This window comes from Anabrus simplex, chromosome 3 (genome assembly GCF_040414725.1).
Source record: "Anabrus simplex isolate iqAnaSimp1 chromosome 3, ASM4041472v1, whole genome shotgun sequence".
NCBI lineage: Eukaryota > Metazoa > Arthropoda > Insecta > Orthoptera > Tettigoniidae > Anabrus > Anabrus simplex.
In genome coordinates this window covers 247,664,888-247,677,825 of record NC_090267.1, presented here as the reverse complement: position 1 = coordinate 247,677,825, position 12,938 = coordinate 247,664,888, and the positions used below count along the sequence as shown (strand labels likewise).

General features: G+C 39.8%; 1 protein-coding gene across 5 annotated transcripts in view; it reads right to left on the bottom strand.

Annotated features, from left to right (window-relative positions):
- Positions 1-12,938, bottom strand: part of LOC136866203 (uncharacterized) — an 873,476-nt gene that overhangs the window by 294,035 nt on the left and 566,503 nt on the right. The window contains exon 1 of one of the 5 annotated variants that reach the window (XM_067142958.2): positions 5,323-5,383. The exons of 3 other annotated variants lie outside the window; for them this stretch is intronic. In XM_067142958.2, the coding sequence (XP_066999059.2) occupies positions 5,323-5,375 (53 nt within the window). In that variant the 5' untranslated portion in view covers positions 5,376-5,383. Of the gene's footprint in view, positions 1-23; positions 113-5,322; positions 5,384-12,938 lie in introns of those variants that run through there. One more of the 5 variants, XM_067142961.2, reaches the window with a different exon arrangement.

Here is a 12,938-nt window from a genome sequence, read left to right as displayed (position 1 = left end):
TTTTATATTAAGGAAATAGAAACCTGTTACGGAAAGTCTCTGATGTCTGTACTTCAGAATGTAACACTGTCTCTCGCAATTCTTCAGGAATGGTCACATGCTCAGTGCTCACTCACTTCACATATATCGATCTTGTCACCAGCAACTGCTCAACATGTACTTCGTCAATGGAGCGCCAAATATAATATTGCATTTCTCTTATACTTGCCAGAAATCCCGGATAATATGAGATTTATCGTAAACAAGGAGTGAAAGAGCCCCACTTGACTGAAACAAAGGAAGTAAAAAATCTGAATTATTCATATTAATTTATATTTTGTTCAAAACATTCATTCTTTTTTAAGTTTCAAAATTCATATTAATTTATATTTTGTTCAAAACATTCATTCTTTTTTAAGTTTCAAATATTTTACGCCACCGGCTTCGAGTATACAAATACAATTGTATGCTCGAAGACCACCGGTATTCTCAGCAGTTTTAGAAATAAAAGATACAGTCACGTGGGTGAAGTAAAAGCGATTTACGTAGCTTGGTGTAGTTGAATGCCCTTGGAGTACGAGTGAGTACGACTTGTTTCTAAAAATAAGATAAAAAACAGCACTTATCTTAGAAAATTACTGCCGACCATAGATGACTAACCTTAAGGACGTATATTCTCCACACTTTTTATGGAATACAAATCTTTGAATCTTACAAACTTCCTTGCCTTGTTAACTACCGGAAGGCTATATGGAATTTAATCATTCCTACGTTTAGAAAATATTCTTTGAGAATTGGAATTCAAGAGGACAAATTGGGGGCAAATATCCGTTTATAAGAAGAGGAGTTAGGGACTGGAATAACTTACCGAGGAAGATGTTCAGTACATTTCCAATTTATTTGCAATCATTTAAGAAAACGCTAAGAAAACCATAGATAGGAAATCTGCCACTTCGGCGATTGCTCCAAATGCAGATCAGTATTGATTGATTGATTGATTGATTGATTGAGCAATACTTTAACTGTTATAACATAAATGCACCTTTTGTTGAAAGTTTAAGGCTTAAGAATTCATTAATTTATAATTTTGGTAACAGTGAGAGATGTTTTCGTACAGGATTTTAATAATTGTATCTTGTAAAGTGGGCTTGATTTATGTGTATGAATTTAAATTACGATTGAATCGGTGGTTCAGATGGTAAGAGAAAATATTAGGACTGGGGCAGGAGCAATCTGAGATGCTTTATTTTATCTATACAGTATATAAGAAATTGACAATTAGGCCTACTTAAAATCTAAATAACCTGTTTCGATTATCTACTGTACCTTGTGAAACAAGACATAGGCCTAGGCCTACCTCGAACATTCTTGATCTCGTACATTCGCATTTATTCAGGCCCAAAGTACTGTACTATAGTTATATAACTAGCTACATGTCACAAAACTCCTATAAAACTTGATTATTGACCGAACACTTCAGCTCAGTGCATTACAGTACTGATCGGTGTGGTGAGTACATTCGGAAAGGGGAGGCGAATCTCACGTGAACAATTCCTGAAATGGGTTTTCGTGGATTTCCGTTTCAGTTCCAAGCGATGATGTTAATAATAATAATAATAATAATAATAATAATAATAATAATAATAATAATAATAATAATAATAATAATAATAATAATAATAATAATAATAATAATAATAATAATAATAATAATAATAATAATATGCCCTCGGCTGAGGTGTACTGGCATTTTGATTTGACGCTATTTACACTGCCTTTCTGTCAATTTCGACGTTTCGTTTTACTCTACCGAATGGCACAGTAATCGGAACTCTACGGTGGAACCTATGACTGAGAACTAATTTACTTTTATAAGGTAAACATAGAATGCATCACCAGACATTCTTAACATGCCGACATCGCATGACATGAGGGCCGCATGGACTTATTTCCGCTCGTCAGAAATCCAACTACCTCCACCGAATTTGAAGCTACGATCTTATGATTCGAAAGGTGACCAATAAGGTTTGCAGTATGCAGATGAATCAAGGTGATTAGCTGACAACGAAACAGCACCGATTCCGAAATTTAAAAAAAAGGAATCTAAAACTTTTGTTGGACCAGGCGAGATGGCCGTGCGGTTAGAGGCGCGCGGCTGTGAGCTTGCATCTGGGAGATAGTGGGTTCAAACTCCATTGTCGGCAACCCTGAAGATGGTTTTCCGTGGTTTCCCATTTTCACACCATACAAATGCTGGGGCTCCACCTTAATTAGGGCCACGGCCGCTTCCTTCCCATTCCTAGGCCTTTCCTATCCCATCGTCGCCATAAAACCTAACTTTTGTTGGAGGTAGTCGGCACAGTATTTTGGAAATATCATCACGAAACATATGTGATTTACGTAACTAAATTAATTGGTTTATTGTGGGTTAGGCCTCTTTATAAATATCATAAGATATTTTATTACAGTTAGTGACAGATTCTGAGAGAAGAGATGAACTCCCTTATTTTCAGAAAATACTTAGAATATAGTATTTCCACTCAGTCACCATGATGATGTAGAAGTACACTGACTTAGCAAATGTCATGGGATAGTCACCTAATAGCGTTTGGGGCCTCCTCTGGCTCTGCGAACTGTAGTGAGACGCCGTGGAAGTGAGTCGACAAGTCCCTGGTAGTCCTCTGGACGCAGCTGACACCAAATCGTTTGCAGAGCGGCCGCCAATGCTGGTCTGTTCGTGGGTGCAGGATCCATGACTCGGAGCCTGCGTTCCAGGACATCCCAGAAATTCTCGATAGGGTTCATATCGAGGCTCCTGGGTCGCCAGGGCAGTCGTTGGACCTCCGCTGCATGTTCCTGGAACCATTCCCGGGCAATGTGGGAGCGATGTGGCCACGCGTTATCATCTCGAAACTCTGCAGAACCGTCTGGGCGCTGGAAGGCCAAAAATGGGTCGAGATGGTCTCCGAGCAGCTCAGCATACCGTGTACCATTCAAAGTCTCTTCCAGAACAACTAGGGGGCCCATTCCATACCAGGAAAATGCACCACAGACCATAACATAAACACCAGCGCCCTGGACCACACCTTCGAGGCAGGCGGGATCCATCGCTTCATGTGGTCTGCGCCATACACGGTGCCTCCCATCGGCATGGTGCAGTTGAAATCGTGATTCGTCCGATCATATCACGTTACGCCATTGTTGCAGTGTCCATCCCTGGTAACTGGCGACAAATGCGCGTCGTTGTGCCCGATGACGTTGGGTTAACAGTGGCACCCGTGTGCGGCGCCGGCTCCCACACCCCATATAACCCATGTTCCTACGTATTGTCCACTGGGAGACGTGTCTAGCACGGCCTGTGTTGAACTGAGCCGTGATTTGTTGCACGGTTGCCCGTCTGTCACTATTGACAATCCGTCTCAAATGTCGCCGGTCACGGTCGTCGAGGTTGGCTGGACGGCCGGTCGTTCGTCTGTTGTGGACGGTGACACCCGCATTCAACCATTCACGATACACCCTGGACACGGTTGATCGTATGAACCCGAATTCCCGCACCATTTCCGAAATCGCACTTCCCATCCTTCGGGCACCGACCACCATACCCCGTTCGAACGTTGTCAGCTCACGAAGACGTTCCATGTTACACCTGTCACATGCACAGCCACTGCTCACAAGGTCTCCTATACAACTGCCGCTGGCACAGGGGGCGTGTGGTGCGCAGAAAACACACCTGCGCATCAGTGCTCCGCTATCCCATGACATTTGCTCAGTCAGTGTATATAATTAATTTCTTAATATAGATATATATCTATGAGCGAGACAGCCGTGTGGTGTTCCACATTAGCAGATGGCTCTGAGCTGTTTGTGTGTCCATCTCGATGCTTCATTTAACTATACTAGATGGCAGATAAACTGGAAAAATGTTGGGCAACCTATGAATGAGTTTCAGTTCATTTTGTCGGATGAACACCGAATGCGTCAGCAGGGATCTTTTCCATGTTGACAGTGTATGACATACAGTTCCGAATAGACTTTCACCATACCTTCGAAAATCGGACTACCTCTGCTAGATTTGAACACGTGATCTTGGGATAAATAACTATTTATTTGTTCTACATAGAAGTCATCCAGGAATTTATGAATATGCGTCAAACATAGGCATAACATAATAATAAAGTAAGGTCCTATGTCTCTTATCCTTTATAACATTTTTGGGAATATGTTATGTACTACAGTATATTCAGCTTAAGGGGCTGCCTGGTCGAGGCAGTAAAGGTGTGCCCAGTTCACTTGGAAGGATGTGGGTTCGATTCCCCGTCAGGAAATCAAGAGGCGAGATTTCCACTTCAGGAGGTGCACATAGCCCTGAGGTTTACTCGGCCTACCCCCCCCCCCCCCCAAAAAAAAAAAAACGTACCAAGTGAGCTCCTGGGGGCAAAGGCGACCGGGCGTAGAGTTAACCACTCCATTCCACCAGGAGTCGAGGTTACGGATAGTGGAAGCCTTTACCTGGCATTCATAGCCTGCACATAGGTGCATTTACTTTTTATATTCAGCTTAACTGTAATTATATCATTTAGGAGAGCTCTATGTACATGATTGCAAGACAGACAGGTGGTGGTTGGTGAAGAAATGTGATTATCAGTCTATTTTAACATTAATCAAAGCAGAAAGTCGAAGTGTTGAGCTCTTGAAGAGAAAGGAAAGGAGAATGACAATGCAGACTGTCTGACTGAGATTTAATCAGTTTTGACGGGTAAATGTCACCAAAGATGTACGTACCTACCTCGTACAACATAAGGGTTGGTGGACTCTTTCTTATGGTCTTCAAAACATCCGACTACTTCTACTAGGTTTGAACCCACGATTTCGCGATCTAGCAGACAACCAGTAAGGATCATGGTATACAGATACACCAAAGTAAAGCCATCTCTATACAGGCCATGTAGACCCTTGGAGGAACGGAAAGTAAAGGCTTCCATTATTCTTAACTTCGGCACTAAGAGGGATGGAGTGGTTAGCTTTTGGGATCAGTCCAAACTATAGGAAAGCAATGCCTGGTTCAACTTTGGTCACGTGACCACCAGACTACGTCTAATAAGTTGTGACCCTCGGAGAGAAGCAGTCAGGCAGTCAGTCATACGATCGACTACAAAACTAAATGATTACTCATTATCCTGGTGCTTTGATTATTGATATACAGCCTAGGAGAGATAATCAGATCCAATCCATTTACAGGAGGCCGAGACCACTAACCGTGATGGAACAACAATAATTTCCATGAATAAGCTTGGCTTCTGGCAATGCAGTACGTACAATAAAGAAAACTAAAAGAAATAGTACCTGGAGGCCTGTTTCCTAGCGATACTAGGAGACGGATAGGATGTGGAGTACATGCTGGTGACACTCACACGGCGAACTGAACCAATGCTGGAGGACACCTCTTTGCTCCCCAATAGCACGCTTGCGCAAGGTCCTGTCTAGTTATTAACTCAATCAAGTGTCAACTCTGACACTCACAAGTACCTAAATACGTTGACATGTAGGTCAGAAGTAGAGATTTTCAAAATCCTATGAAAAGCAAGCAAGTGGCCACGTCTTTTGTTAAGTTGTACGAAACGTTACTAACGTCCACTTTGGTACAAATGAAGCAAATTTGGCACTTAATAAACGTCTCTGTTAACCAATGTATCCTCCGTATTTTTCGTGACTTTAGTCCATCTTTCTGGCAATGTTAAAATTTCACCCGAATAGAAAGTCGCTGGCCTATATACAAAGAAGTCATTCAGTGTTTTTAGAGGTGGTATAAATCACTAAAGATTATTTTTCGCTGAAAGGAATTCGATTAGATCGACACTAGTGGAAGTCATATAGTGCAATGTCTGGTAAATACGGCGGATGTGATAAGATATACCAATCAATACCGTGCAATTTTCAGATATAACCAGAGACACTTCAAAAATACTTTCACGTGCCTGGTCAGTGTTGTTCTCATAAACTTTTGATGTCTGTAATAACTTACCCCTAATTCCGTAATCCCTCTGTGACCAACATTTTTTCTCTGGGTACTCTGTCTTATGCCTTCTGCCTACGAATGAAATATAAGCACAACGGTCTATTCCTCTTAACGAATTTTTCAATTACTGGATGCATAGTGAAAATCTTGTTCTGACAGCCCCTCTATAGCCTGAAACCGCATTGGTTTTAATTTAATTACCTCTCCACCACTGTTCGCACCTTTTTTCTATACTAATATTATAAAGAGGAAAAAAATTGTATATTTGTTTGTAACAGATAGACTCATAAACTACTGAACCGATTTTAAAAATTACTTCACCTATAGAAAGCTACATTGCTAGTGAGTAACATGGGCTGTATTTTATTTTCAAAACAATTCGAGGGGGGTGCGACGAGTGAGAGATATAAAAATATAAAATTAATAGGCTAATATAGGCGAAATCGAATTTGTCGTACAAAGACGAGGCAAAGATCATTTTAAGCCCCTTAACGCAAAGAACGAAACTCGGTAAGCCCTACGGGCCGGAAAACCATATTTTAAGGCCCTAAAAACAACCGTTATGGTGATATTGACACCACACTACCCCTGCTCTAGGAATCGGATAAAGAAATGAACTGCCGTAACCATGGCAACGTCAGCTCCAGTATTCTTACAGCAGCGAGATTATCTATATAAATAAAATCGTAACGACCGTGTGTCTGTACATTGATTATTTTGGCGAAATTCCGTACAGTTATCCGTTTCAGGAGTAAGAATGACCATCTGCATCATTTTTAGCTTTGGTGTCTGTTTGTCTGTTTGTCTGTTTGTCTGTCCTTCTATAACTTGAAAACTACTGGATATATTTCCACCAAACTTCATATTTAGAGTCCACCTGTCCTTGGGTAGGTTTTAGCATAAATATCTTTTCTAAATCCCTGAACGGAGTGGGGATTTTTACGAAACCGAAACCGTGATTTTGCACTCCCGTTAAGTATACACAACCGAACTTAATGGCAATCTACCTGCCTTAATGAAAATTAATTTCTAAACCTTTTTTTCTCATGTGCATCATTTCGATAACAGGATTTAATAAGGGAGATATCATTGGCGGATCGTTTTTCGGTACAAATCCCAGCGGACTTAACGCAAGAGCGAGTGCGTGTAAAGCTTATTTCTTACAACTTGAAAACTACAGAAGATATTTGAACCAAACTTTATATATATCATCCATCTGTCCAAGGGTAGGTTTCCTTGGTGTCTGTTTGTTTTTTTGTTTGTTTGTTTGTTTGTTTGTTTGTTTGTCTGTTTGTCTTTCTATAACTTGAAAACTACTGGATATATTCCAACCAAACTTCATATTTAGAATCCACCTGTCCTTTGGTAGGTTTTAGGGCAAATATTGTTTCTAAATCCCTGAACTAATTGGGGGATTATACGAAACCGAAACCGTGATTTTTCACTACCTCAAAATATACACAACCAAACTGAATGGAAATCTACCTGCCTTAATGGAAATTAATTTATAAACCTTTTTTTCTCATATGCATCATTTCAATAACAGGGTTTAATAAGCTAGATACCATTAACGGACCGTTTCTCGGTACAAATCCCAGCGCACTTAACGCAAGAGCGGGTGCGTGTAAAGCGTATTTCCACAACTTGAAAACTACTGAAGATATTTGAACCAAACTTTATATATAGCATCCATCTGTCCAAGGGTAGGTTTCCGTGGTGTATGTTTGTTTGCTTTTGGTTTGTTTGTTTTTTGTTTGTTTGTTTGTCTGTTTGTCTTTCTATAACTTGAAAACTACTGGATATATTTCCACCAAACTTCATATTTAGAATCCACCTGTCCATGGATAGGTTTTAGGGCAAATATTGTTTCTAAATCCCTGAACTAATTGGGGGTTTATACGAAACCGGAACCATGATTTTTCACTCCCTCAAAATATACACAACCAGACTTAATGGAAATCTACCTGCCTTAATGGAAATTAATTTCTAAACCTTTTTTTCTCATGTGCATCATTTCGATACCAGGATTAATAACGGAGATGTCATTAACAGACCGTTTTTCGGTACAAGTCCCACCAGACTTAACGCAAGAGCGGGTGCGCGTAAAGCGTATTTCTTACAACTTGAAAACTACTGAGATATTTGAACCAAACTTTATATTTAGCATCCACCCATCCAGGGGTAGGTTTTTAAGGTTTATACCATTTCAAATTCCCGGAATGTACTGGGGTATTATAGGGGACCGAAATGGCGATTTTTACTCTCCCACAATATATAAAGTACAAGACCAACCTGACTGGAAATCGATCAAACGGTTTGGAAATCCAATTCTAACTTCTTTTTCTCATGTGCACTTTTCAACGGGAGGATTAATAATGGAGATAACATGAAAGGTCGGTTTTCAGGCTAAGTCTAGCGGACATAGCCCAAAAGGTGTTATACGTGGAACAGATTCCTTATCTATCTAGATAAATTAAATCGTAATGACCGTGTGTCTGTGCATTGACTATTTTGGCGAAATTTTCGTACAGCTTTCCGTTTAAGAGGTAATAATGACCACCTGCATACTTTTTAGCTATAGTTTCCTGGAAGTCCTAAATTTTACCCCCCCCTCCCCGCCCAAAATCAAGATTGCCTCACAATCTGCCACACGAGCTGAAAAATTGAACTCAAGCAAATTTATACGATTTAGCCGGCAACCTACGGAAAACTTCCACGATCTTTAAATATTTCACTTTTTATGCCGAATAATACACAAATATATAGGCAATGTAATGACGGTGCAGACCTTTGTGTCGAGGTACTTCGCGGCTAAACGGTAAGTCCTATCACAAAACGGATGGCACGATCTCCATTCAATTTCGAGTGATCTACAACTTTGGTCCTGTGATATTTTGTCGCCTCTCTCTCTCTCTCTCTCTCTCTCTCTCTCTCTCTCTCTCTCCCTTATAGGGTAGATTTGGCTGTATATTTCGATGGTTCGTAAATTTTGTACTTTTTACACGTGTATTACATAGTTTGACACACTTATAGGAAAGGTAGAGTCATCGAATTTGGCACGCACATTGACACAACAAATGGCTATATTCGAACCCAATTGCATGATTCTAGATTCCATATATGTGAAATATAATGTAAAATGATGAAAATGTACCCAAATTTCACCCCATTCAAATATCGTAACTCAATAGAACCCATAAATATGTGAGATACGAGAAAATGTTTTAACACCAAACATGTAGAGCGATAAAAGGGTTGTCTGAGGGTGCAAACCGTTTGTTGGTATGATGTACCTTTTAGGAGCAGTAAATCTCGAAATGAAGGTTTGCACTTTCAAACGTGCCCATGCATATCTGTCATCTATATAAATATAATCGCAACGACCGTCTGTCTCTACATTGGCTATTTTGGCGGAATTTCCGTACAGTTATCCGTTTCAGCTGTAATAATGACCATCTGCATATTTCTTAACTTTGGTATCTGTCGGTTTGATTGTATGAGTTTTTATAACTTGAAAACTACTGAATATATCTCTACCAAACTTGATATTTAGAATCCACCTGTCCTTGTGTAGGTTTTAGGGCCAATGTTATTTCTGAATACCTAAATTTACTGGGGTTTTATCCGAAACCGGAACCATAATTTTGCACTTCCCCAAAATATACACATCCGAAATTAATCGAAATCTACAATCCTTAATGGAAATTCATTTCTAAACCTTTTGTTCTCATGTGAATTTTTCGACAGGAGGATTAATAAGTGAGATATCATGAACGGTTGGTTTTCCAGGTTAAGTCCAGCGGACGTAGCCAAAATGTGTTGTACGTGGAGTAGATTCCTTATCTATCTATATAAATAAAATCGTAGCGACTTTGTGTGCCTGTACATTGGCTATTTTGGTGAAAGTTTCGTACAGATACCCGTTTGAGGGGTAATAATGATCGTCTGAATATTTTTTGGTTTAATTTCCTGAAAGTCATAATTTTTACCCCCTCACCCAAAATCCAGATTGAGCATAATCTGCCAGACAAGCAAGAAAATTGAAATTTGGCAAAATTATACGTTTCAGCCTGTAACGAACGAAAAACTTCACAGATCTTTATTTTTTTCATTTTTTATCCCCGAAGAATATCGAAATATGGAAGCAATTTTAATGATGGTGCAGACCTTCGTTTCGAGGTATTTCGTGGGATAAACAGGAAGTCCTATCACATAACGGATGGCACAATCTTCGTTGAATTAGGAGTGATCTTCAACCTTGGTCTTATGACTTTTGTCGTATCTGTATCGCTTATACGTTAGATTCGTCTCTATTTCTCTTTTTTAAAGTAAATTTGGACTCTTTACCTATATAATTCATACTTTCCATCACTTACAGGAAAGATAGTATGATCAAACTCTACAAGAACATTGGCCCACCCAGTACCCATATGTGAGCCAAATGCTATGTCACATAATTATCCGAAAAGTAATCCAATGCAAGATAATCTTACACAAATTTCAACCTATTCAACGTTTCTGACTCAATCTGACCCATGAATAGATGAGATGCGAGAAAATATCATAGGACCATCCATTTAGATCGCTAAATACTGCGCCTTACGGTACAATCCTTTGTCAATATGACGTACCGTTTAGCAGCAGTTAATCTGTAAATGAAGGTCTGCAATATTGTAAACTTGCATATACTTTCTTATGTCCATCTATATATATTCATTGATGTCGATTTGTAGCGATCGAGAAAGTGTGTGTCTGCTATTGTAATCAGTACTCCCTACACCAACTTTGACTGCTGGCAGTAGGAATGGGTTCTTCTCCAACTCCTGTGTAACTGGCATTAGTAAGGAGGGCCTACCATTTTAATGAATAATTCACTTCTCGATTTGTCTTGCAGAAGGCAAGGGATCATGCAATTTTGTTCGAAAGTCCCCTACCCTATTGTGTTTGGCTCTAGGCCAGGGTGCCCGCCATTATAAACAAATTATAAACAACAAATTATAAACAAATGTTCCAATCTAAAATTTGACCAGTATTAGCATTAGGCATAGTGCCTGCTCAATTTTGACTGGTGGTAGGGAAGTTGCCTGCTATTATAATAAAAACTCCTCAACTGTAATCTGTCTGAAAGTAGGAAATGTAACTAAACTCCCCAAATCTATTGTGACCGCGCAGTAGGCAATGGGGCCTGCAATTATAATGTAAACTTGCCAACTCGATTGTGAATGGCAGTAGGCAAGTGAGCCTGCCGTTATCATCGCAACTCCGCAACCCTCACTTTGCATTGGAAACAACGTATGGGGACCTCCCCATGCTATTTCTAGGATAACGCTAAGAGACATGCAATTTTAAAACAATCTCATTTACTGCACGCACAGTCTTTACGTCGATATCCGTATACTATGTAGAATACCGTAGCGAAGCATGGGTACATTTGCTAGTCTACAATATATCACAAAAACCTAACGTGTTACAGACATGAATATTGGTATTTGGAACCTCTTTTAAAAATAAAAGAACACGAATTTTTGTTTTCAGAAATTCCACTTAAGGACTGAGGAAGAGGGTGAAAAGAAGTGAGGAAGGAGTTGAATTCTTTATATGAGGATACATATAACTCAGAAAATGAAGATGTTACAGATGTTTAAACGGGTACTTGGAGTCACCTTTAAAAATAAATGAACTCACTGTCTTTGGAAAATCCACTTAACGGCGTGAAATAATTAAAAAGGGGTGAATTTTTAAAATGAGTATCTTCTTCTTCTACCGCTTTCCCACACCTGTGGGGTCGCGGGTGCGGACTGTGTCGCACATGTGTATTTGACCCTGTTTTACCACTGGATGCCCTTCCTGACGCCAACCCCGTGTGTAGGGATGTAATTACGATTATGTGTTCCTGTTGTGGTTGGTAATGTGATGTGTTGAGTGAATATGAAGAGGAGAGTGGTGGGACAAACAAAAACTACCTGACCCCGAACCGTGCGAATAAAATCAGCGACCCAGCCGGGAATCGAACCCGGAACCCTGTGAACCGAAGGCCTCAACGCTGACCACTTAGCCAAGGAGTGAGGCAGTTTTTAAAATGAGTATATCTACAGTATATCTCATAAACATAACATGTTACAGACGAAAAAAAAAAGTATTTGTAATCGCCTTTAAAAATAAAGAAACACGTACTTATTGTTTTCGGAAAATCAACTTAAGCTGGAGATCGAAAATAAGTGAAGAAGGAGTTGAAGTCTCATTATGAGGATACTTATATCTCAAAAAGTAAGATGTTACAGACGTGAAAATAGGTATCTGGAATCTCCTTTAGAAATAAAGAAACCCTTTTTTTCCGACTTAAAAAGAGGACTGTTTCTCATAAGTAGATTTCCATGTCGCATGCTCCAGATTTAGCTCTGCCAGTAGCCTGGTCATCTTAGCCCCAAAAGGCAATGCCACACACGTGGTTTACAAAGAGGTTCTGGGGTAAATGGAATGCAATTTTTCGGCGAGTTTTTATACTTTACGGATTTTCAGAAAATGTCTTAGTGCAGTACTGAGGAACAATTAATTTTTATCAACTTACCAAATCCTCGCGAGCGAAGCCGTGGGTAACGGCTAGTTGTAAAATATATTTGGAAACCTTTCCTTGCACACTAATCAAATAAATGCCTTGATAGTTGTTGCATTCCTTCCTATTTCTTTGCTTCCCAACGGGCTCAATTACTGCTTTCAACCGTTCAGAAAATCTCGTCTCTAATAACTGCATGATAATCCTACTACCCTATGACACCATTTCACCTCTACTTTACCACTATACAGATAATTTACGAAGATAGTCCTTAAGGGTAACCAGCTAAATGAACGCTGTAAAACATGAATTAGAAATATTAGAATACACCCCGCAGCATTTGCCTGGTGTTGAAATTGAAACCGCGGAAACCAAGTTCAGGGCTGTCCA